This window comes from Garra rufa, chromosome 17 (genome assembly GCF_049309525.1).
Source record: "Garra rufa chromosome 17, GarRuf1.0, whole genome shotgun sequence".
Lineage (NCBI taxonomy): Eukaryota > Metazoa > Chordata > Actinopteri > Cypriniformes > Cyprinidae > Garra > Garra rufa.
The window spans coordinates 5,195,072-5,222,258 of record NC_133377.1 but is presented as its reverse complement, the minus strand read 5'-3'; the positions used below and the strand labels follow the sequence as shown (position 1 = coordinate 5,222,258).

The window sequence follows — 27,187 nt, the reverse complement described above, 5'->3', positions numbered from 1 at the left end:
AGTCTAGAACCTCCACTGGTGAGCGTGACGTCTGAGGCTGAGACTACATAATTTGAGGTTTCAATTATGTGTGTAGCACAAATGTACTGGATCATAAGTTAGGACCCCCAAGTATGCAAGCGTAAAATGACCAAAGTAAAGTGACCAAAGGTTTCTTTTTGTCCTATGTTTATTGTCATTTAATGTCTACAATTCTGCACCTATGGAATAAATAAAAGAAACCAACAAACAGTTACACACAGCCTTACATGAACATAAAACATAATGAAACGTAATGGAAGAACATTTAGCATAGATTTTTAAAAGACTGTATAGAATATTTAATTGTTCTGCACAAAATATTGATCATTTGGTCATATAAAATCACTCCTCTTAAGGCACATACAATAACTATACAGTACTTATGACAGAAGGAAACATAAATGGAACATTTATCAGAACCAAATATTTTTTGGTGACTAAAACACAACCATTTGCAAAACAAAATGAGTTGGGTCAGAAATATATGTAATTAATAATACCAGAGCAGGATATATTCTGGATGGTTTAAAATATGACTTTGGTCCCAGTATTGGACAGAAAGATAACTTGCATGGAATCAAGTGCTGCAGGTCAGAATAAAAGAGCAATGGCAAGATGTACTGTTATTTAGCAGCTTTAAAACATAAGTTCTACTACCATGAACGTCTTAAGGCTTCTTAACCGCTGGTATTCTTTTAACCAATTCTTTGGTCTGTTATTCTCCTGATGAGGAACTGATGGACTTGTTAAAAATGTACAGTTTTTAAAGTGATGTCTGTGCGTGTCAACAATCATACAAAATAAAACTATATAGAAACATCTGAAGTTGAGATTGACCAAAACAGGCACTGTTAAGACACTTTCTCCCCTTGTGTAAACTCAAATGTCGCCATTTCATATTGTTACTCTCCATGTACGGTAAACACACAGAACAAACTGCTTTCCGAACCATTTATGCAATTGCAGACTACCAACATCCTTTTTGGTGGGCCACAGAAAACCATCCAGCATAAAAAGTTATTTAAATTATACAAACAAAATGGAAAAATGTTATTCACTAAAACCTAAAGAAAAATCTAAAAACAACAGATCTACATTTTTCTGGTCTGGACAGCATGACAAAACACACTGTATTTTGGATTATAAGGACACACTAGATAAAAAAGAAAGAAAGAAATCTTTATATAGATTAACTTTAGAAATGAAGTCATGTTCCCAACTGGAGTTGTAACTTAAAAAAAAAAAAATATAGAGATATATATGGCTTTCAAGTCTGGAGTACCTATGAAACAATCCTTCATCTCAGTAAACAGAATTCATTATTCAGCAAAAATGCATCTTGTAGATCTCTAGAGTTGCCATGTTTCAGTTAACAGGCCTACCAAAGTTGATCAACCCCAGTAGAGTGTCATACAAGACTGCTGTGATGAACAGCAGAAGCTCACAAAAGGACAAATAAAATAAACATTTAAGAATAAAACGAGGTAAACCTGATTTTAAGACAATACCATCACAACAGTCTTTAACGAAATGGTCCAACGGAATGGACTGAACTTGTTCAAAAGTCACAGGTCTGAGGGATCAGAGGCATAGGGTTTGTGTACTTGTGTGTTCAGTTGTTTACTCAGTTGAATATTTCAATCCTAATCTCCATTCCTATCCATTGCTCCATTCCATGCACGCTCAGACTGGAAGGTGCAGACGTGCAGCTCAGGCTTGAGTTTTGGCTTATTCTCAAAGTCTGGGTAATCCGTTTATTTTCCTATGTTTATTCTTTTTTGTGATCCTCAAGCGGATTGTCCAGGTCCAAACCAGGATCTGCCACGCAGCAATAACACAGCTTCTGTGACTGCAATGAAATTGTGTCTGAAAAAAAAAGAGAAAAAGATCAAAGATCAGTACGTGAAAATCACCAGTCAGTGTTAATCTGTGTACAAAACTAATGGTACTTGAAAACCTCTTAACTGGCCCATGTCTAAAATGAAAATGTAAATTAATTTGCCTGCTTTAAAACCTTGAGGCTGAAGTTTTTTTTTTTTTATGATGTAAAAAACACTTTACATGTCCATGTTATACATAATAAACAGGGCTGTCAGTTTAATTGAAAAACCACACTTAAAGGACAAGTTCATCCAAAAATGAAAATTACCTATTATTTACTCACCCTCACGCCATCCTTGTTGTATTTGACTTTTTTCTTTCAAACAACTACAATTGAGAGTTATATAAAAAAAAAACACCCTGGCTCTTCCAAGCTTTATAATGGCAGTGAATGGGTGTTGAGATTCCAGTAAAGTGCATCCATCCATCATAAAAAATGCTCCACACTGCTCCGGGGCGTTAATAAAGGCCTTCTGAAGTGATGTCATGTGTTCGTGCAAGAAAAATATCCATATTTACAACTTCATTAAAAACGAGTACTGCGTAAGTATCTTACGCTAGGGGAAAATCCTTTTCTGCGAGATATTGAAGCCAAAAATTATCCTTAATTTTGAAATAATGTAAAGCGCGTTGCAGCAGCATACAGACATTATTGTCCTATTGGCTGCTCTGTGGCAACTGCAGCAGCCTATAGAGCGAGGCCTGGCGCGACGCCAGATCCAATGGGGGCATTTCGCACCCACTGCGTCGCTTCCCGCCTAAAAGGGCGTGGTCTAGGCCTATAAAAACCGCTCGCAGGCAGCTATTATCTGGTTTTTCATCATCGAAGCAACCAGAGCGTGCGCATGCACGGCAAGATACGCAGTACTCGTAGAGAGAACCGAGGTTACGTTAGTACGTTAGTAACCGAGTACATTCTCTTACAAGAGGTCTCTCGTACTGCGTAAGTATCTTACGCTAGGGGACCCAGTGTAAAACGCCGTGCATGCTGAGATCTGACACCAAAGACCCAAGGGCGAAAGCCCGGGGTTCATACAGTTCATAATCACCTAGAGAACTCACAGGGAGTCCGGGGAAGAGGGAGGGGCAACGCCGCACTCTTCCACATAGTGCAGCGTCACTTCAGACGCTAAGTTAACGTACATACAGGGCGGGGTTACGGCCTGAGCTGACGTGGAAATAAGGGTCTTTACACAGTTTGCCCAGGCACATCTTGTGCTACTACTTTCACTGTCTACCCTAGAGCTGTGCTCAGTAGACGCAGCATTCCGAGCTGATAGCATCAGGTCAGACAACAATGATTATCTAGACTGACAGCAGCCTGGCCTGTAAGGCGGGAACCTCCAGGTTGTAAAACCTTATAAATGTAGACGGAGAGGCCCAGCCCGCCGCCGTACAAATATCTTGCAAGGCAATCCCACTCGACCAAGCCCACGATGAGGCCACGCCCCTCGTGGAATGTGCTCTGACACCTAGCGGGCACTGCATGCCCTTGGAAGCATATGCCAGCGCAATAGCATCAACTATCCATCTGGATAGGCTCTGTTTCGACGCGGCCAGTCCCTTGGGACGCCCATAAAACAAAACAAAAAGCTGTTCAGTCTGCCTAAAAGCAGACGAGCGAGACACGTAAGCTCGTAATGCCCTGACTGGGCATAGGAGGCTCGCGTCCATTTCCTCATCAGTGACCGGTAGGGCTGACAGCGCGATGACCTGTGCCCTAAACGGTGTGTTGAGGGATTTTGGAACGTAACCATGCTTGGGTTTGAGTATGACTTTAGAGTCATTAGGTCCAAACTCCATGCACGTCGCGCTCACGGAGAGCGCGTACAAGTCCCCTATGCGCTTCACTGAAGCGAGAGCCAGCAGAAACACAGTCTTAAGAGACAGGTATTTCAGATCAATCGTCTGCAGAGGCTCGAATGGTCCACCTTTCATGGTCTCTAGTACCACAGAAAGGTCCCATACGGGGACTGAGGGAGGTCTGGGGGGATTCAGTCTTCTAGCTCCCCTCAGGAAGCGAATAACTAAATCGTTCCTTCCTATTGACTGACCTAGCGTTGTCCTCGAAAACGCTGTTATGGCCGCCACATAGACTTTGAGCGTGGACGGGGTTCTGCCCTTGTCCAGCAGCTCTTGTAGAAAGGAAAGCACCTCCGTCACACCACAGTTAGTGGGTGACGAGCCGCGGGCTGCGCACCAACCCGAAAACACAGACCATTTTGAGGAATAGAGCCGTCTCGTAGAAGGGGCTCTAGCCTGCGTGATCATGTTTAATACTCCTTTAGGAAGTTCATCATATATTCGCTGGTGGCCCAGACATGAAGGGACCACAGCTCTGGGTGAGGATGCCAAATCAAGCCGCTGGCCTGAGAGAGAAGGTCTCTCCTCACTGGTATCGGCCACGGGGCAGTGCTCGTCAGCTGCATCAGCGCTGGGAACCAGGGCTGGTTTTCCCAAAACGGCGCTACCAGCAGTATTGAACATCCTTTTTCCCTGACCCTCTCTATCACCTGAGGTAGGAGAGAGACGGGGGGAAAAGCATAGAGATGACGGCGGGGCCATTCGTGGGCCAGCGCGTCCCTGCTTTTGGAGAAAAATTCCAGACAGTGAGCGTTGTTCAGAGACGCGAACAGGTCTACTTCCGCTCTGCCGAATTTTTTCCACAGTAGTTGTACTGTCTGTGGGTGTAGAGACCATTCGCCTGCTGGAACGTTGTTCCTGGACAGTCTGTCTGGCCCTATGTTTAGAAGCCCCGGCACATGCGCTGCTTTCAGCGAGCGCAGGTTGCGCTGAGCCCATACCAGGAGGCGTTCTGCAAGCCTGTATAGGTTTTTGGACCTGAGACCGCCCTGGCGATTTATGTAGGACACCACTGACATGTTGTCCGAGCGGACTAGTACATGGTTTCCCTTTATTTGGGGACAGAAGCGTTCTGTACTGCCAGCATTTCGAGGCAGTTGATATGCAGGAGCTTTTCCCGTTCTGACCACTGGCCAAAAGACGGTCTGCCCTCGAGCAGAGCCCCCCCATCCCGAGGTGGACACGTCCGTAGACACCACTTTTATTCTCGAGGAAGTCCCCAGGCTTACACCTGACTGGAACCAGTCGACTACTTTCCACGGTTTCAGGGCTGTGACACATTTCTGATTGACCGTGAGACGAAGCCGACCGGACGCCCATGCTTGACGCGGGACGCGCGGTTTCAACCAGAACTGCAGTGGGCGCATGCGGAGCAGACCCAGCTGGAGAACTGATGATGCTGAGGCCATGAGACCCAGCATTTTCTGAAATTTTTTGAGCGGGACAGATGCGCCGCAGCGGAACGAGCCCGCTGTGCGCAGAATGTCTGCTGCGCGCTGTGGTGATAGCCGCGCTATCATTGACAGCGAGTCCAATTCTGTACCCAGGAAGGAAGTCTTCTGACTGGGAGACAGAGAGCTCTTCGCCCAATTGACTCTGAGACCCAAATTCTCGAGGTGATCGAGTAACATGGTTGTGTGCTCCACAAGCACTGAGCGAGATTGCGCTAGAATCAGCCAATCGTCCAAATAGTTCAGTATGCGCACGCCTTTCAGTCTGAGAGGAACGAGCGCTGCGTCCATGCACTTCGTAAATGTACGGGGTGCCTGGGACAAACCGAACGGCAGGACTGTGTACTGATATGCCTGGCCCTCGAAGGCGAATCTCAAAAACCGCCTGTGACGTGACGCTATCTGTATTTGAAAATACGCGTCTTTCAGATCCACTGACACGAACCAGTCGCCTTGGCGAACTTGCGCGAGGATTTTTCTGGTCGTGAGCATCCTGAACCGACGCTTCACCAGCGCTTTGTTCAGTTGCCTTAGATCTAGTATGGGTCTGAGACCACCGTCTTTTTTCGGTACCAGGAAATATCTGCTGTACAGCCCTCCTTCGCTTTGAGCTTGAGAAAGGGGCTCTATGACCCCTTTGCTCAATAGTTTCGCCACTTCGGCTCGAAGCAGGTGTGCTGCTTCTGTCTGCATCGTGGTCTCGACGCGCGCTGTATAGCGGCGCGGGCGTCGGTGAAACTGTAGCGAATAGCCTCCTTTTATAATGTCCAGCACCCATTTCGAAACCCCTGGAAGCTTTTCCCATGCGTTTGCATGAATAGCTAGAGGTTGAATACGAAGCGCGCTCCGTTCGTTCAGTAACGGAGTGGTTTCGGTGTGCTGTGGCACAAGAGACGTGCTCGTGACATTCGGGGCGCGGGCGCTGATAGCGGGAACTATTATGTCTGTGTGTGGATGTGGTTGTGTGGCAACAGGCACATTTAACACACTGCAAACAACGTTCGCCTGCATATAGGGAATGCACTTTGGTTTCGTTTTTACAGAAACCTTGGGACGTGCATAATGTGATGTCTGTGGGCACTGTGAAGTGGGCACGTTTACCACATGTGAAGCGCAATCGATCTGAGTCGATTTTATGTGCGCGGGACCTGTGTGACAGGCTGTGCTTGTGTGTAGTGATGGGCACTGGGAAGTGGGCATGCTTACTACACATGAGACACCATCGGCCGTGGCCGGTTGTGAAGCGCAATCGATCTGAGTCGATTTTGTGTGCGCGTGACCTGTGTGACAGGGTGTGCTTGTGTGTAGAGATGGGCACTGGAAAGTGGGCATGCTTACTACACATGAAACGTCATCGGCCGTGGCCGGGACACCAGAAAATACACTCTTTTTTGGATTTATCTGGGTAGCCGTGAGAACGGCTTTTGAGTACAGGCAAACGGGCGACAGAGCCGGTTTGTTGGCTGCATAGAACACTGGAACAGTCACATTTTTTGGAACTGGATGAGCGAATACCTTTGGTGGGGGTCCGGCGACAGCAGGACTCGTGCACCGTCTTTTTCCTAGCTTTGCTAGGACAGCTTCGGAGGCTCAGGCTTTAGTTCAATTCTGGGCCTCGGGCCACGCCCAGCGGGACGGCGGCCTGAAGAGCGGGAACGCGGTCTCGCACCTTGCGCTTGGTGACGTTGCGAAGCTGCGGTAGCGGGCTGTGGCTGAGGTCGTGAGCTCTGCGCAGGCGGTTTCCCACGGCCGGCTGCAGAACTGGAGCGCTTTGGCAGGAAGTGCCTCATCGCCTGAGACGCTTTCTGTACCTCTGCGAATCTCTCTGCAAAATCCTTGACAGATGATCCAAACAGGCCAGCGGGTGAAAGTGGAGCGTCAAGGAACGCGGTGCGTTCAGACTCGGCCATTTCAGAAAGCGTCAGCCACAAATGCCTCTCGGTTACCGTAAGCGCGGCCATGTTGCGTCCTATGGCTTGTGCTGCGGACTTTGTAGCGCGGAGAGCGAGGTCCGTGGCGCTTCTTAAGTCCGGCACGCAGATCGCTTCAGGCCCTTCCTCATCCAGCCTTCGGAGGAGGTCAGCCTGGAATATCTGCAGCGAGGCCATAGTGTGCAGCGCTGACGCGGCCTGTCCAGCGGCGGTGTATGCGCGGCAGAGCAGGTTTGAAGTTTGGCGGCAGGCTTTTGAAGGCAGCGCCGACTTAGCACGCCGTCCAGCGGAGGGCGGACACAAGTGGGCTGCAATCGCCTCTTCGACCGGCGGCATCGAGAGGTATCCTCTGTTCTCGGGGCCGTCCACAGTAGAGAACGCCAAGGAAGAGGATGGGCGCACTCTCGCCGAGTGGGGGGCGCTCCAGGACTTAGCCAGTTCTTCGTGTAACTCAGGAAGAAAAGGCGCCGGTTTAGACGCGCTTGAAGCGCGCTCCCCTTTTGGCAGAAAACAGCCATCCAGCCGGTTGTGAGCGGGCTGCTCTGGTGAGGACCACTCGAGGCCCAGGCTCGCCGTGGCCTGTGTGAGGATCCTCATTAACTCTGCCTCAATCGAAGCTCTCGTACCTGACGGAGCGTGGGCGGGGGGAGCGAGGTCCGCAGAGCTCTCCCAATCCTCACTGCATGACGCCAGGATAGAGCAGGAATCCTCCTCCTCCTCCATGACAGTCCCTTCGTCAGCAGCGTCGACGCAAGCGGCGGCAGACAGCGGCCATTTAACGTCCGAAACGGGAGCTGACGAGATCGGTGAAGCTGGCGGGCGAACCGGCGAGCTTTGTCGGCTGGGGGGGGGGGGGGGGGGGGTCCGGAGCCCGCTGGGCACGGCGATTCGGTGAAAAATGCCAAGCGAGTCCTCAGAGTCGCTATTGGCAACGGTTCACAATGAGGGCAGCCGCCCTCAGCGAGCGCAATCACCACGTGCTCCTCACCCAGGCAGGAAACGCAGACAACATGGCGGTCCCTGTCGCTGAGTGTGGCTCTGCACGAGCCGCAAGAAGGCATCTTTATAAAGACGCTTTGCTCTTTTAAGCGGCGACACACACTTCAGATTTTAAAGGATACAGGCGCCGGAAAGCGCAGCAGGAAGGCACGGAAGGCGGCGTGGCCAGCAGCTTCAGTGGCTCGTCCCGCTGAGATGCTTGCAGTCGACGGCGGCTTCTTATCCAGCTCCAGCGATGCGTGTGCTTCGCTTGAAGGATGAAAAATCAGATAATAGCTGCCTGCGAGCGGTTTTTATAGGCCTAGACCACGCCCTTTTAGGCGGGAAGCGACGCAGTGGGCGCGAAATGCCCCCATTGGATCTGGCGTCGCGCCAGGCCTCGCTCTATAGGCTGCTGCAGTTGCCGCAGAGCAGCCAATAGGCGGGCAAGCTGTTTCGCCTATGTCTGTATGCTGCTGCAACGCGCTTTACATTATTTCAAAATTAAGGATAATTTTTGGCTTCAATATCTCGCAGAAAAGGATTTTCCCCTAGCGTAAGATATGCAGTATGAGAGACCTCTCGTAAGAGAACAAAAATCTATAGCTTCTGCTAACTGTTGTATTCGCATTCATGAGAAAGTGGCGTTACAGTGGATGACGTGGGACGTGGGAAGCATGGAAGAGCCAGAACATTGTTTAATATAACTCTGATTGTATTCATCTGAAAGGAAAAAATGTCATATACACCTAGGATGGCTTGAGGATTAGTAAATCATGGGGTAACTTTCATTTTTCGATGAACATTAATCCCTTTAAATCCAGGCAACAAATTCAGCTTATCATGCAATTCTATTAAAGTTAGATTTGATTTAGAAAGTTTAACAGCCTTAAATAAAATAGTAAATCTTTAGATTTTATTGTCTGAAGTAAATGTGAGCGATGCTTGCCTTTGGAGGTTTTACCACAATAATAGTGAGTAGTTGCAAAGACATTGTTATATGGTTGCTAGGATGTTCTAGGTCATTGCTATGTAGTTGTTTGCAGGGCTCAAACCGCTGAACCCACACTCAAGTTTCTATGACGTTCCTTCCTCAATAGTCTGTACCAAGCATCTTAGCTGAGTTTTATTACTCAATACAACTGCATCATAAATGTTATGATGTAAAGTATGATTAAACATGAATCAAAAATCCATTTTTTTCTCTGATGTACTCTATATTCATAGAACCCTACAGTTGAAGTTTACATACACCTTGCAGAATCTGCAAAATGTTAATTATTTTACCAAAATAAGAGTGATCATTCAAAATCCATGTTTTTTTTTCAAGTACTGACCTGAATAAGAGCTATACAGAAAAGACATTTACATATAGTCCACAAGAGAAAATAGTTGAATTTATAAAGATGACCCGATTTCAAAGTTTAATACTTTGTTGTTACCTGAATGATCAACAGCTTTTTTTTTTTTTTGTTTAGAGATAGTTAAAATAACATGAGTCCCTTGTTTTTCCTGAACAGTTAAACTGTCTGCTGTTCTTCAGAAAAATCCTTCAGGGCCCACAATTTCTTTGGTTTTTCTGCATTTTTGTGTATTTGAACACTGTCCAACAATGACTGTATGATTTTGAGATCCATCTTTTCACATTAAGGACAAATGAGGGACTCATATTCAACTATTACAAGATGTTCAAAAGCTCACTGATGCTTCAGAAAGAAAAAACGATGCATTCAGAGCTGGGGGTGTAAACTTTTTTCTTATTTTTCCTGAATATCATATTTATTTTTTTATTTAGTACTGCCTTTCAGAAGCTACAGAAGATACAAGTTTCCCAGAAGTAGGGCTGCAACAACTAATCGTTAAAATTGATTATTATCGATAATGAAATTTGTCGACAACGATTCTCATTATCGATTAATCGGGTCCGCCCAGATTTGCTTATTTTAAACTTGAAGCTTATAGCGTAATGGCTTGCCCTGTGAGGCGCTTTGAGATCCGTTTGCATCTTCAACATGAAAACTTTCAGTTTACGGACATATCCTTATCTGTAAATGTCACAAATTCACACGAGCATTTCCATTTATGCATGAAACTCCATTCTGGCAGTCTGTATTAAGTTTGAATCTTTACTGAATGAGCGTGTCAGACAGGAACACAGACAAGGAGACAATTAGGTTAATACTCAGCACAAAAACATTCATTGTGCTGAAACATCTGTCGTTGAATGTTAAATTTAGATTTATGAACACGTAGTGCACGTATTTATGGAGGGTAGGAACTGTAGGGCTGTGACTGTGGCAGATTTTTACCACCGGCGGTGGTGCGGTGTTTTATTAATAAATGAGGCTCAAACATTATTCACAAACGTGCGTGTTTATTTTAGCAATTCCGTCGGTAAACAAGCATCCTACAAAATGCTAAAATAAATCAACGAAATAATACATTTAAATAAGAAAGTAGCCTAAATAAGTGTTAAATAGGCTATTAAACAAATATTCGTTGCAAAAATTCCTAACAACCTCAACAGCTCATCAGAATTGGCTGTCTTTTTTCTCGTTCTCTTCCCCATTGCACAGCTGCTGTTTTTAATAGCGAAGTAATTACATTTATTTTAGTTTCTTTAGTTTATAAAGTTAATTTAGAAATATATTTGGAACACGTTTTGTTTGTGAAATTCAAGTTTTTGTTTTTTAAAGTAACGACCAAGCGGCCAGCGGCAGACAGATCAATTTAGCCTTCTCAAGTCATCACAATTTAAATTAAAATCCATAGATATAAAAAACTTAAAGCACATCACAATATTCGTTTAATCGTTTAACCTAGATAAATGTGTACTAATAGGCGCATATCCAGTCGTTTGTGCGGAGAGTTAAAGCTTTGCAGGACATGGTGCCGCCAGCGCTATGTGAAACTTCATTTTTGCTCATAAATGTAAGAGTAATACATTTACTTTAAATTATTACTTCACTACTATATAAAACGAAATAATTGAAATCGAAAACAAAACTCTTTCATTAGCTATATGTAGCTCCCTGGTTCAATAAAAAAGATCGACTCTCCAACTGATGATCCTCATAGTTTATTCACATCCGTCACATAAGTCGTCACTTCATGCCGTACACCATCAAATAACCAGATTGAGGATCAACGTAAGAGCTTGTACAAAGAAAAACCAAACAAACAACAAAATTAGTAAACCTTAAGACAAACGTTTCAAAACCAAACAAATAAATAAACAAACACATCATTTAAACATAACTAGATATCACACAAACAGCAAACAAATAATTTTGCTACAATAAAACAAAATAGAAATAAAGATAACAAGAAGTCAAAATACCTTGTTCTCCATTTAAACCAGGAGCTAAACTCCTTATGAACCGTAAACCTTTGAGGCCATGACCATGTGCGTCTGGGTCTCGTTCCGTACTGAAATGTTTAGCGCGTACTTGCACTATATCCGTTCACGCCAATATATTTCACAATAAAAGACTTCTCATTACCATAACATAAATGCAATTAAATGCTATACGAAATAACACCAAATTCAAATATTATGAAAACATAAAGAAAATAAATAATGAATCACAGAAACATACAACAAAGTCATTAACACTATAGGCCTAATCCATAAAGATGCATTTAGGCTTTAAAAGCGCATCCAGTGAGCAGATCGTCAACTTCATCTTTGCGACACTGACTCAGAAAATACTAGTTTATTAATAAATAATTTGAATATCTCCTTACTTTTCCCCTGGCAGATTCATGGTAATTAGCCTACTTTAGCTGGGGCTTTGCGGCCAGTTTAAGCTTACTGGGTGCATTTGAAGGCGGAACTCTGCTGAAGGCACTTGCGCTCGCAGCTGCTGCTGCTGTAGGCGGGACACTAAACACTGCCATGGCAGAATAAATAGCAGAAACACTGTATTTTATGCTTTTTAGTGTGTTTTTCTTCAGATATTTGTCTTTTCTCTTTATTATGACAGGTGAATTGTTGTAAATTGTTAAGCACTGTGTTTTCATAGCATTCAGAATGTGGAATAGTGTGATTTTGAAAAAAATAAAATAAAATAGTAAATTAAGCCAACTAATCGATTAATCGGGAAAAAATAATCGGCCAACTAATCGATTATCAAAATAATCGTTAGTTGCAGCCCTACCCAGAAGACAAAAGTTTAATTTACCCTGATCTTCAAATACAAAAAGTTTTCACCCCCCCGGCTCTTAATGCAGTTTTTCCTTCTGAAGCATCAGTAAGAGTTTGAACCTTATCATTGATCTTAAAATCATACAAAAAAAAAAAAAAAAAACAGCTGTGTATCATTCAGGTAAAAAACAGTACTAAGAATCAAGTTTATGTAAACTTCTAAACGGGGTAATTTTTAAAATTCAACTATTGTTTTCTCCTGTAAACATATTTTATGTGAAATATCTTATTCAGGTCAGTACTAAAAAAATAACATGCATTTTGTATGATCCTTTTTTTTAGTAAAATAATTAACATTTGGCAGATTCTGCAAGGTGTACAGTATGTAAGCTTTTGACTCCAACTGTATCTCTAGTAAAACACCAGTCTCAGACAGATGAAAACAGTGGTCATTGTTCATAGTCAAGTGATCTGCACTGCAGTACACATGTCTATGTTCACGATAGTCCCGTTTCATAACAGCAAATTTATCACCACCATTTGTATTTATGCAACAAAGCCCCAAGAAGGCAAACAGCACCTGGGTGTAGCACATAAGAAAATGTTAAAAAAAACACTTCCTACAGCCTGCAGCAGAAACCAGAGCTGTGCAGGTACCGCAGGTGCCCAGCTGAACTAATAGAAATGAGACAAGAGAAACGAGCGTTTTTCACATGTTTGTGTGCTTACTCACCAAGCATGTGTCCCAGAAAGGCGGGTCTGGAGCTGGGCGGGAGATGCACACATATGTAATACACAGGAGCCCCGGAAAGAGCGACGAAGATTCCCACCAGAGAGTTTATAGTGTCACTGTAGAGCGGTACAACCACCAGAAACACACTGCACAAGCAGTACACTATAGGGAAGAACAGACTCAACTACACAGAAACAAACACACACAAACACAAAGAGTCAATTAAGCACATCATAAACCAGGGCAATAATAAAATAAAAATGTCAACTTTGTTGCAAGTATTAAATATATGACATTAGCTGTTATCTGAGTATTTTAAGGCATCATAAATGCAGCCGATGTGAAGGCTGCTCCATAAGATAAGAAACATTATCCTTCATTCTAAGACACTTTATCTTGACTAAGTATCACACGTATCCTTCAGAAAGAAATAGAGATAAAGAGAAAGAAGGAGAAGAGACAGCAATCCCAAAGTGCACTGACAAGAGTTCAGTAAAAATGCAAGATGTGGACAAGTCAAAAGAAATGTTCATTAAATATATATTTACATTTCATTCAATTAAGCCACAAACTGAATGGCTTTAATGAGGGAAAGAGCATTGTAAATGACAATAAAAATAAAACGACAGATAAATAGAAAACTAAAAAGATATTATGTATGTAGAAACTACATTTTACATTTAACATTTGTGTATATACAGTGCCTTGCAAAAGTATTCACACCCCATTTTTTTCATGTTTTATGTTGCTACCTTATGTTAAAGTGCTTTTAATTACTTTATACTTGCTACATCATCTACATCTACATCTACACTCCATAAACCATAATAGCAAAGAAAAAAATAACTTCCTTGCAAATGTATTAAAAAAACTTAATGTGGGACAGTTGAAATTTAGCTCAGAAACACACACACACACACACACACACACACATATATATATATATATACACAGTATATAGCTTGTAGATGTTGCTACACTTCGAGTGAAGTTAACCTGTGGCAAATTCAACTGAATAGGAAAAGAATACACATTTTAATAAAAGGTCTAACTGCTGAAAATACCTATCAGAGCAAAAACAAAGCCTGAGATACAAAGAAAAAAAAACAGGATGTGTCAAGCCACACATCTGGGGAAGACTTCAGAAAAAAAAATTATCTGCATTGAAGTTTCACAAAAGCATGTAGTCTCTGTTACCCTTAATGCAAAAAGTTTGAAACAACAACAACTCCTTCTAGAGCTGGCCTCTTGGCCAAACTGAGCAACTGATGGAGAAAAGCTTTGGTTAGACTGGTGACCAACAATCTGACAGTCACTCTAGTTGAGCTCCATGATCATATGTGGAGATAGGAGGGACCTACAGAAGGACAAATATCACTGCAACACTTCACCAATCCACCAAAAGTCTTTATGGTGGTGTGGCAAGACTCAATCCTCTCCTCAGTGAAGACACATGAAAACACCCTTGAAATTTGCAAAAAAAAAAAAAAAGCACCTACAGAACTCTCAGATTGTGAGAAATTTTTTTTTTTGGTCTGATGAACCTCAATTCCAAGCATCATGTTTAAAGAAAACCAGTTACTGTTCATCAGCTGCAGAGTACCATCCCAAAAGTAAAGTGTACTGGTAGCAGTCTCATGCTGAGGGGCTGTTTTTCAGTGGCAGGGACTCATCAGAGTAAAAGGAAAGCTCAATGCACCAAAATATTGAGGTAGCCTTAATGAAAACCCTGTCTAGAGCATTCAGAACCTCAAACAGGGCACAGGTTCACCTTCGAACAGAACACTGACCCTAAGCACACAGCAAGAGTGGCTTATAGACAACTCTGTGAATGTCCTTAAATGACTCAGGCACAGCCTAAACTTCTTGCGTACATGGAAACAATTTAGAATCAGCCACTAATAATGGTTAGGATTACATAGGTAGTGGGTTGCAAGGTAGCTCACTAGGTTTTGTAACAGAGCTACTGACTTACCTTGATAGGACGAGGCAGGTCAGGTGCTTTGATGCGTAGGTAGATCTGACTGCCTATGGAAAGGCCGATGAACAGCCAGTAATTAAAACTGAAGTAATTAATTAGTTGGAACACGTCTTTCACACAGAGAAATATGAGTGACATTCCTCCCTGTGGGAAGAGAAAAAAAGCAGATGATACAGACTAAAGTGTCCTTTTTGCATTTTTGCATAGAACGCAGATATTCTAGATTTTCTACATAGTACAGATATGTCTGAGCCTGTCTACTCACATTAAACAGCAGGGCTGGGATTGGTGTGTAGCGTTTGACGTGGATCATGCAGAGGACATTGGGTAAGTGGCCTTCACGTGAACCCACAAAGAAAAGCCTAAAAAGGAATATAAAGATTTAGCTAAGAAACTGAATTCCTTGCACCATGTATCAACTCATCAAATGATAGCACGTTTTTTACCTGGAGGCGGCAATGATAGAAGAGTTTAAACCTCCATAACAGGAGATAGCCACAGACAGCGGTATGAGCCAGCTAGCATATCCCAGCACACAGTCAGCAAACGTCTGTGTTAGATACAAAAGCAAAAATGTTATTTATGTTAAAAATGTGTCGTTATATACAGTGCCTTGCAAAAGTATTCACACCCCTTCATTTTTTTTCACATTTTGTTATGTTGCTGGCTGCCTTATGTTAAACTACTTTAAATTACTTTTTTTCCCACATTAAAGGAGAACTCCGGTGTGATTTTGACCTAAAGTGTATTGAATGATGATACCGAGGGTGAACATACCTTGCATATCTCATCTCGGTTTGTGTCCAGCTGTCCGAAATCTGGGGTCAGTTAGCTGATGCTCACAACAGGTTGTCAATGAGAGTCAATAGGGCATCGAAGTAGCCATGTAAATAAATCACTGTTTTACGCCATTTACGAGGCACAAAGTAGCTCCACACTTCATTGGTAGACTTCCAAGTGCCCTGACATTTAAAACGAGACATTGAGAACTCAGAAAAAGCACCGGTAGTTTATTTACAAGAAGATTTATACAGACATTTTCCACCAGAAACAGACCGGTCGCCGCCATCTTGAATTTAGTCACGATAAGTCGAGTGTCGAGCACCAAGGAATTTATCAGGTTATCAACTTATCAGGTTGTAGTTTCCTTCGTGCTCGACACTCGACTTATAAATGGCGTAAAACAGTGATTTATTTACATGGCTTCTCCGATGCCCGATTCACCCTAATTGACAACCTGTTGTTAGCAATCGGCTAACTGACCCCAGATTTCAGACTGCTGGACACAAACCGAGATGAGATATGCAAGGTACGTTCACACTCGGTGTCATGATTCAATACACTTTAGGTCAATATCACACCGGAGTTCTCCTTTAATCTACACTCCCTACTCCATAATGGCAAAGCAAAAAATAGGTTTTTAACATTTGTGCAAATTTATTAAAAATAAAAAAACTGAAAAGATCCCGTTGCATAAGTATTCATACCCTTTTCTGGGACACTTGAAATTCAGCTCAGGAGCATTCATATTGCTTCTAGATGTTACAACACTTCGAGTGGAGTTAAACTGTGGCAAATTCATTTGAATGAGTCTGATTTAGGAAGGCACACACCTCTCAGAAAAGGTCTAACAGCTGAAAATGCATATCAGAGCAAAAACCAAGTCCTGAGGTCAAGATAACTGCCTGTAGAGCTCAGTGACAGACTTGCGTTAAGGCAATGATCTAGGGAAGAGTTCAGAAAAAAATCTGCTGCATTGAAGGTTCACAGAAGCATTATCCATAATGGAAGACAATTGGAACAACTAGGACTCTAGAAAATGTCTGCCAGCCCCCATCCAAGCTGACAGAGCTTGAGAGGTGAAAAGGTGAGGCAAAGAATGGCAGATAATAAGGGTATGAATACTTATGCAATGTACTTATTTCAGTGTTTTATTTTTAATAAATTTGTAAAATTTGCAAATCTGGTTTTTGCTTTGTCATTATTATGGTGTATGGAGTGTAAATTGATGTGGGGAAAAACTAATTTAAAGCAGTTTAACATAACGCTGCAACAAAACAAAATGTGAAAAAAATGAAGGGGTATGAATACATTTGCAAGGCACTGTATCAATATGACTATAAAAGAAAATCATGCAGCTATTGTGATGAGATGCTCAAAGAAAAAGCAATGTTCTGGAAGAACATACAGCTGTCTCTGCGTATAAAAATGGATTAGGACACAGCAGAAACAAAACAGTGGATCAAACGCAGTTTGTTTGTCATTAAAACTTCCACAGACCAGCATACTAGCGTAATTATAAGCAGCAGAGTGTCTGTGGTTGTGGACTAATGTCATCGAGCATCTCTAGAGAGAGCACGCTGCCTCAAGCTGCTCTGCTTAACTAGATCAGAGTAACAGGAGATGAAAACATGATCAAATCTGGAGCAAATAAACTAAACAGATGCCGTCAATTAACTTCCATGTGACATCCAAGATCATGTGGGTTAAAAATGAAGTTTGCTGCAGAAGCTTGAGATACTCAGATGCAATGATAAAAGACAAAGTAGCTTTTTTATTGTAAAGTTCGGCTCCAAGAAAGCTTCACTCACCACAGCCACGGCTTCACTCTGTAAGAGTGTATTCATGTCCAGCACTGCATAATAAGCGATATTAGTCAGGATGTAGATTATTGTGACAATAGGCATGGAGATCGCTATAGACAATGGCAGGTTCCTGTTGAAGAGAAAAAGAGATTTTCCTTATATATTTGATCTTCCTGATGGATTTGCAACAAAACTAGACATTCATTCCAAAATGAAGTGTGCATTTTGTAACTGTTCAACTTTGGGTAAAATGCAGTGCTTGTCCCTGTCACATTTTACCCAGCCGTCCAATCAATGAAGAAGGGGTCGGAAAAATACTACACTGACCAACCATCCTACTTGGACAATGACTGAACAACAACGGATAAGTTAATATTGCTGGTTACCATTTTTAGAAGATTGGCTTTTTTTTATTTTTACCTGGCTAAAAACATGTTAATTAAATATTTATTGTTAGGCATATGGCCTGTTAGTCTTTTTTTTTTATGTATGCAATATACTGGAGACAAACCGGAGAAGGGAGTCCAGAATATTCCACTGCATTCCTGGGCACGTAACTTATGTTATGCTAATACTATACTAATTGTGAATGAGCGTGTACCATACGCCCTATTTACAAATTATTTGAATTCATTAACATAAACATGTTTAACTAACAAACCTGATGTTTACAAAGTGCTTGTGAATCAGGAGGTGAGTTTATATTCACTTTATATTAATTGAAATGTCATGAATCATAAGTATTAGTACCTCTCTGGGTTTTTAATCTCCTCTGTGATGAAGTTCAGGGTGTCCCAGCCTGAGTATGAGTATAGAGCAGCGTACAGAGCCAGAGCCATGTTTCCTGGATCCACTTTAGAGTTCTCAAATGAATCCCTGAAGTTGTCTGTTTTTCCTGTAGCAAAGCAATTCATATGCAAATTTTTCTACTTTAATATATTTTAAAATGTAATTTAATTCTGTGACAGCAAAGCTGAATTTTCAGATCATTACTCCAATCTTCAGTGTTACATGATCATTCAGAAATCATTCTAAGATGCTGATTTGAGCTCAAGAAACATTTCTTATTATTATCAAGGTTGAAAACAGTTGAGCTGCTTAACGATTTTGTTTGAAAATCAAGATGTATTTTTTCCGGATTCTTGGATGAATAGAAAACAAAAGCATTTATTTGAAATCGATTTTTTTGGTAAAATTTCAAATGAATACAATTAACTATGGAAGCCCGTTTCCGCCACTGAATAAACAAATAAAAAAGGTTATTGCGACATTTGTCTCACAATTCTGAGAAAAAAAAGTCACATTTCTCAGAATTGTAAGATATAAACTCGCAATTGCGAGATATAAACTCATAATTCAGACTTTTTTCTCAGAATCGCAAGATAAAAACGCCTTCTCAGAATTAAGATATAAACTTGCAATTGCGAGTTAAAGTTAGAAATAAAACTTTTTTCTCACAAAAGCAAGTTTGTATATAAATAAATATTGTAGATAAACTCGCAATTACAAGACATAAACTCACAATTCTAACTTTTTCCTCAGATTGCATGTTATAAACTCGCAATTGCAAGTTAAAGTTGCGAAAATTAAAATTGCGTAATATAAACTCACACTTTTGACTTTTTTCTCAGAATTGCGTGATATAAACTTGCAATTGCAAGTTAAGGTCAGAGTTAAAGACTTTCTCACAAATGCAAGTTGGTATCTCACAACTCTGACTTTTTTTTTTGTATTCGCCACGTTTGTATCTCGCAATGCTGATATTTTTCTCAGAATTGTATAATACATATAAATATAAAAAATCATAATTGCGAGATATAAACTCAATTCTATTTTTTTTCTCAGAATTGCGTGATATAAACTCGCAATTGCAAGTTATAATGCCAGAATTACGTGATATAAACTCGCAGTTACGAGTTAAGGTCAGATGCAAGTTTGTATCTCGCAATTCTGACTTATCTTCCCTCACAAATGTTTGTATCTTGCAATTTTTGTAAAGATGTTTTCTCAGAATTGAGATATAAATGAGCAATTGGGAGTTATAGTCAAAATTGCAAGATAAACTTACACTTCTAACTTTTTTTCTCTCAGAATCGCATAAACTCGCAATTGCAAGTTAAAGTTGTATTAACTCACAATTAGGACTTTATTCTCAGAATTGCGTGATATAAACTCTAAATTCTGACTTTTTATTCTTGCAAATGCAAGTTTGTATCTTGCAATTTTAACTTTTGTTGCACAATTCTGACTCTCACAAATGCGAGTTTACATCTTAAAAAAAGTCAAAATTGCAAGATGTAAACTCAATTTTGAGGGAAAATAAGTCAGTTTTGTGAGATAAAAAGGTCACAATTACCTTTATTTTTTCATTCAGTGGCAGAAACGGCAGTCACGTTAATCATTTTAAAAAAACATACTGACCCCAAAATTTAAACATTAACATGGTATATAGTATATGTAGTACACAACACATGTGTCAGTTTGTTCAAACCTTGGGCCAGCACAATCATTCCTGCAATGATAATGACGATAAGAGCCAGGACTTTAGCCACAGTAGAGATGACCTGAAGAATGGCCCCCCATTTCACCTTCATGCAGTTCACAAAGGTGAGAAGACCTGCAAAGGAAACAGAGACAGACATGCCCTTATAAAAGCAATACAATATATAGCGTAAAAGTGCAACTGCTTTTCCACTGAGGTTTGGTTTTTCTTAATGTGACTTTTGATAATTGTGTAGGTATCATTTCCTTGTTTATCAAGGTGAATGGAAATTTCCAATGTGTCATAAGTTCCCCTTTAGGTTTACTGATTGTTGTGTCCAAGGCTGTATAATTAGGCTGTGTTTGAGTTCCGAACAGAGTAAATCTTCAACTCCTGCTTCTGCTGTTTTACTGGTAATTCAAGTTCCTTTTCTTCATCTGATACTGCAGCGAACACTCCTGGCATCTAATTTCACCAACAAACTAGGTCTGACAGTAATTCACTCCTCGAAAACAGTCTCTGGCTCTCAGAACAGCAGATGCCATCATGACTGGACGTCCTGGCGCTGTGATACCCAGTAGATTAATTGAGGTATTTCTGTACCTGATTTAATCTCATCTCAAATGCCACCTCATTCTGATAAAACTGTACAGACCAAGTCTAAATAAAGTGCTATTTGTCACATAAAAGGTAATTAAACCCTGTAGAATTACACTGTTATATAAGCTTGCCAAAGCTTTGTGCTTCAGGCCTATTTGTCAAGTACTTGGGTGGACTTTGGTGCAATAAGTAGCAAAACATGACACAGGTGACAAATAACCCGAGAATTCCCTTGAACTTAAACAAACTGCACAAGGTCTCAATGTGGAAACCGTCACCAGCGACTTCATAAAAAGGTCTTGTGGATGTCTTGGCAGGGTTACGGACTCCAGCCCAAATGGAAAGTATTTGGTTGACATAAATAAAATGCCTGAATAATGCCAAACAACACTGACACGAATGGAGAGAACAGCCTGACAGCCACAGTGGAATTAACAGCTGAACTAACAGAAAATACACGCTTTAGAGACATTATTCACTTCATTTTGACAAATTACACCAGACGAAGTACAAGCTTGCACAAATAAGTATGAGCATGTGCTTGAGCCAAATGAAAATGATAACAGTTTATTCACACTGCAGTGCAGACTCACCTGATGGACTGTGTAATTTTAACAAGTTGAGCCCACAGAGATAATTCTCCCAAAAAAGAAATTAAGCAAATTTTGATAAAAAAAAATTGAATAATGGATTTAACTCAGTGGATGTGACATTTGCACTTTTAATCACTGCAACTTGCCAGAATGTTTTAGAATGATAAAAAGAAAACACAAATTCCTCCCAAAAATGAACAAATAAAGAAAAGGTAAGGAACGATTATAAAGAAAATGCACCCTGGGTTTGACACTAGCATTCAGAACAGAACATTATAAATTAATAATATTTAAAATTAGCTTTTATTTTTACATTTTTTAAACTTAGGTTAAGTTTTAGTCATTTTGTGTGCTTTTTTAATATTTTCAAAAATGTTTTTAAGTTAATTTTTTTACTTCAGTTTTAGTTATTTTAACATGCAAATTTTTATTTGTATTTTAGGTTTAAGTTTGACATCTAATATTTATACAAATTGTATTTAAATTTATGAAAACTTACAACCCCACTATAAATTGGTATAATTTTTTTTAGCAAGTTAACATGAAGCTCTCTCTACAAAGTAATCTTGTACACACTACGCTTTGTGTACAGCAAACAGTAATGAATCTCCGGGAAAGCCGGCCATTATTATGCCACTATTTACACTAGTCTCAAGCACTGTTACAAGTGTGTTTATCAAAGCGATCTCTCCATGCATGCATGCATGCATGAATGCAAGAACACTTACCTATAATGAGAGCTGCAATGAGCCGTACTGCATCATATGGTGCCGGGCAGGTAGGAAAAAATGGTTTCACTAGGTAATTAGCAAAAGTAAGAGCAATGACCGCCTGGCAGGCTGGTTCCACGATCATCAGTGAGGTCCACAGACGAATAAAAGCCAGGAAGCCTCCAAAGGTCTCCAGGATGTAGGCATAACTGGCTCCTGACTTGCGAATGGTTGTTCCCAGCTCTGCGTAGCACAGGGCACCAAATACAGAGAAGACTCCTCCAATAACCCAAACCACCAGAGACAGACCATAAGATCCTGTGTTCTCAAGAACACCGATGGGTGAAACAAAGATGCCTGAGCCAATCATGTTTCCCACAATAAGGCAGACGCCATGCAGGAGCGAGATCTCTTGCTTTAGACGCATAGAGCTGGTTGAGTCGCCGTCTCCCATGTTGAACTCCACTCAAGAGGCTGAGTTCTACAGAAATCAAGAATCAGGAATGTGACGTCGGATCAAGCACACAAGGGTGTGTTCACCTCAAACTTGGAGTTTCAGCTGAGTCGCATTTCTGTATCAAATCTAGGAGATAAAAGAGATGAAACACAGTTAATGCAATGTTGTAGGTTAAATACAACTGCTGGCTGCATCTGCGGAATGTTAATGACAACACAAAACTATTTTGACTCATTCAACAGCTTAATCTCTCCAACATCAATGTATAAAAGCCCTCTTGGAGAACAAGTTCTTTAATTAAGCCTCAGTCATTTTGCCCACACCTGCTGCCCGGGATGCCATAGAGCCACTGCAGTGGCACAGGAGGAAACCAGTTCAATATAGAAAGAGAACCAGGCAACGCTTGGTTGGGTGCGGTCATTAACAACAGCTCGCAGAACTGCCTTCAAAGATAAAACTACTAGAGATAAAAGCTTTCACTGAACAGTAAAACTATATGGGAACATCTGAACAGAATGACAATGTTATACACCAGATTAATAGTAAAGAGAACTGAAAACTTGTAAAAGCTTGTAAAACATATTTTGGGGGCCAATGTACAGTATATTCTGAAAGCTGACTTCAACAGAAGGCCAAGTCTTAAAATTCAGATGCCAGAGCTGCTTTGACAGTTGATAAGGAACATGCCAATGTCTAACAGAAACAAGAAAAGCATTCCTTAATTCTTTTCATGTTCAGTTGCATACTTTTAAACAATGACTGAGTTTACATGCATAAGTGGCTGTTTTCATAGAACGCCTTTTCATAGTCTTTTTATTTAAACACACACTTGACGGATGCTCCTGACTGCTGTGTTCACTTCTTTTTGCACAGTCTTCTAATGTAGCTTTTAAAAAACTGACATCTAGAGCTTGCATTGTTTTTTGTTAGGCTGGTCTGCATCTCACATTTTAAGCATAAAAACAGGTTTTGGGTGCATGGCTCTGTGGAATACTGATATTAATCAGAATTTGGCCATATGATGTAAGCATTATGTGAATGAACATGCCTGTTTTAATCAGAATTCTTGGTCATGTAAACACCTGTTTTCATTCTAACTAACCATTCATTTCTATGTAGCTGACCATAAACAACTGGGTAATATAATATTAGGAAAAGACATCTGATACACTTCTGTTCAAAAGTTTGGGAGCAGTATGATTTTTTATGTTTTTTAAAAAAGTATTTTCTGCTCACCAAATCTGCATTTATTTGATTACAAATTTGGTGGTTTTCTATTTTAATATACTTTATCAAATGTATTCCTGTGATGCAAAGCTGAATTTTCAGCATCATTACTGCAGTATTCAGTCTCACATGATCTTTGAGAAATCATTCTAAAATGCTGATTTAATGTTGAATTTTTTTTTTGGAACCCGTGATACTTGTCAGGATTCTTTGATGAATAAAACTTTCAAAAGAACAGCATTTAGGCCTATTTACCACAGAAATTGTTTCTAACAATATACACTAATGTTCAAAAGTTTGGGGTCAGTATATGTTTTTCTTTTCTTTCTTTTTTTCTCACTTTTATTCAGCAAGGATGTGTTAAAGTGATAATAAAAGCTTTATGGTTAGAAAATATTTATATTTTGAATAAACACTTTTATTATTAACTTTTTATTCATCAAAGAATACTGAAGAAAGTATCTCAGGTCCCAAAAAAAACATTAGGGCAGCACAAGTTTCCAACATTGATAATAAATCAGCATACTAGAATGATTTCTAAAGGATCACATGACACTCAAGTCTGGAGTAATGATTATATTTTATAGCATATTAAAATAGAAAACTTATTTTGAATTGCAATCATATTTCATAATATTACTTTCTGTATTTTTGATCAAATAAATGAAACTTTGATGAGCACAAGAGACTTCAGTAAAAAAAATCTTACTGATCCCAACTTTTGCATGCTACTGAAGAAATAGTTTTTAGCAAAGATAACAATTTTAATAGGCCTATAAAAATAACCGTACAGTAGGCCTTAATAAGTTTACATTTGTAAGAGCATCATGTCTTCATTTTTGTAATTTTATGCACTGATATTCGTCATTATTTAAGATCATAAATGAGAAATGTTTAGTGGATTACATTTATTATACTGCATCTCCAGCAAGGATTAAAGGAACAAAATGCGCATGTCTGAACTTTTCTGAATGTAATTATGCAGGAGTATTACAACAGCTGTTAAGATGAATCATATACACCTCCCTTTCATATTCCTAACCAAACATTTAAACTTACTCAGAAAGTACACACATTTGTCAACAACAATTCACACACACCCGGAAGCTGTAACAATTATAACCACTGAACACATAAAACATTTACTCGGTGACGATTCACGATAATTTTAGTTATCGCTGTTTTTTATTAAATAGTAACAAAAAACGGTGAAAATTTAAAAAAAGGCGAATTGTTGTTGTCAAATATTTGATTTTAAGCTTCCGCTCGCTTCAACAGGCTGTCAAAACACGTAAGTTAACTTACCCGGGTTTAAATACTCGATTCGCGCCAACACAGAATGGCATCCTGTACTTTATACGAAATAACAAAACAATATTCAATAACTATTGATTTTATGACTACTTCATCTCTATATGCTCGGTAACACGTCTCTTTATCAACTATCCATCTATAACATCATTTTCAGCACGGGCTGACGTTAGAGGAAGTTAAAAACACGTTGTTCAGGTTAGGTCATAAAACATAGGATTATCAGTCTCACGCTTTACGAACTTCATAATTTCAATATTACTTGACTCGGACGCTAGGAATAAGTTCTCCTTTATGGGATAAAAAGATAAGAAAACATCTCTGATGCCAGCATTCACATGCACTGCTGTAAGCTAATGTGGTATTAGCGGTAACACACGCCTCTGCCACTGCACTCGCACTGCTAACACTACTACCAACTGATGCGCTTGATGCATGAGGGTGAAATATCAAGTTTTAGTCATCTACTTATCTGTTCTCACCTGTTCTTAGCGAAGAGAGCTGGACCATGTGCGTGTATGAGCGGACGTGGAGCTGTGAGAGAGGAGGAGACTCATGATGACATCGTTCAGCAGGAATACTACAGCCTTCCCCTCACTGACATTAGGCCATCCTCCTCCTCCACCTTCATCTTCATCTTCACCAGCCCAACGCTGTTGACTGGTGTCTTGGATGAAGTACAGGTCATTGCACACCTTTTTACTGATTTTTGTTGGGTGTGTTACTTCAGTAAATACTTAAGGAGATTTTACAGTCTCTCAGCATAATATTTTGTAATTGTTGCTAATGCAGTTTTGTAATAGTTTGCTAATACAGTATTAGTCAGTAGGGAATAGCCAGTTTAGGGCCAAGTTTTGTTTTAGAGTTGTGATAAACTTATATTAGTTATAAATGGTGTGTATGTATGTATATATGTATATACAGTCAAGCCGAAATTATTCAAACCCCTGGCAAATTCTGACGTAAAGTTACTTTTATTCAACCAGCAAGGTTTTTTTTTTTTTTGACTGGGAATGACACAGGCTTCTCCCAAAAGATAATAAGACGATGTACAAGAGGCATCATTGTGGAAAAAAATATTTCTCAGCTTTTATTTACATTTGAACAAAAAGTGGCATGTCCAAAATTATTCATACCCTTCTCAATAATCAATAGAAAAGCCTTTGTTGGCTATTACAGCAATCAAACACTTCCTGTAATTGCTGACCAGCTTTTTTCCATGTCTCCACTGGTATTTTTGCCCATTCATCGTTAGTGAAGAGCTCTAACTCTTTCAGGTTGGAGGGTCTCCTTGCCATCACTCTGATCTTTGGCCCTCTTCCTGATTTTTTATTTTTTTGCATGTTTGTAACATTTTAATGTTTCAGATCATCAAACAAATTGAAATATTAATCAAAGATAACACAAGTAAACACAACATGCAGTTTTTGAAAGAAGTTTTTTATTATGAGAGGAAAACAAAATCCAAACCCACATGGCCCTGTGTGAAAAAGTGTTTGCCCCCTAAACTGATTAACTGGTTGGGCCACCCTTAGCAGCAACAACTGCAATCAAGCATTTGCGATAACTTGCAATGAGTCTGTTACAGCGCTGTGCAGGAATTGTGTCCCACTCATCTTGGCACAATTGTTGTAATTCAGCCACATTGGAGGGTTTTCGAGCATGAACCACCTTTTTTAAGTCATGCCACAGCATCTCAATAGGATTCAGGTCAGGTCAGGATTTTGTGGTAGACTTCATGATTCCATTTATCGCAGCAAGTCTTCCAGGTCCAGAAGCAGCAAAACAGCCACAGGTATCACACTACCACACCATATTTTACTGTTGGTATGATGTTCTTTTTCTGAAATGCTGTTACTTTTACGCCAGATGTAATGGGACACACACCTTCCAAAAAGTTCAACTTTTGTCTCGTCAGTCCACAGAGTATTTTCCCAAAAGTCTTGGGGATCATCAAGATGTTTTCTGGCAAAACTGAAACGAGCCTTTATGTTCTTTTTGCTCAGCAGCGGTTTTCGTCTTGGAACTCTGTCATGCAGGCCATTTTTGCCCAGTCTCTTTCTTATGGTGGAGTCATGAACACTGACCTTAACTAAGGCAAGAGAGGCCTCTTTAGATGTTGTTGTGGGGTCTTTTGTGACCTCTTGGATGAGTCGTCGCTACGCTCTTGGGGTAATTTTAAGCCACTCCTGGGAAGGTTCACGACTGTTCCATGTTTTCACCATTTGTGGATAAT

The 27,187-nt window shown here is 40.5% G+C and overlaps 1 protein-coding gene across 1 annotated transcript; it reads right to left on the bottom strand.

Annotated features, from left to right (window-relative positions):
• Positions 1 to 506: 506 nt before the first annotated feature.
• On the bottom strand, positions 507 to 25,610 carry LOC141289194 (Y+L amino acid transporter 2). The gene is made up of 10 exons (XM_073821293.1): positions 25,434 to 25,610; positions 21,975 to 22,539; positions 20,063 to 20,188; positions 18,322 to 18,466; positions 17,578 to 17,701; positions 15,433 to 15,536; positions 15,252 to 15,348; positions 14,981 to 15,130; positions 13,006 to 13,189; positions 507 to 1,887 (listed from the first exon to the last, which is right to left on the bottom strand). Exons 2-10 carry the CDS (start codon positions 22,408 to 22,410, stop codon positions 1,790 to 1,792), a joined length of 1,464 nt encoding a protein of 487 aa, XP_073677394.1. The 5' UTR covers positions 22,411 to 22,539; positions 25,434 to 25,610; the 3' UTR covers positions 507 to 1,789.
• Positions 25,611 to 27,187: the final 1,577 nt, after the last annotated feature.

Coding starts and splice junctions, on each gene's coding strand:
- LOC141289194 (XM_073821293.1), bottom strand. CDS start 22,410: ATGGGAGACGGCGACTCAACCAGCTCTATGCGTCTAAAGCAAGAGATC. Junction 15,537..17,577: donor AGAGTGAAGCCGTGGCTGTG/GTGAGTGAAGCT, acceptor TATCTAACACAG/ACGTTTGCTGACTGTGTGCT. Junction 1,888..13,005: donor CTTTCTGGGACACATGCTTG/GTGAGTAAGCAC, acceptor TTTTTTTTTCAG/ACACAATTTCATTGCAGTCA.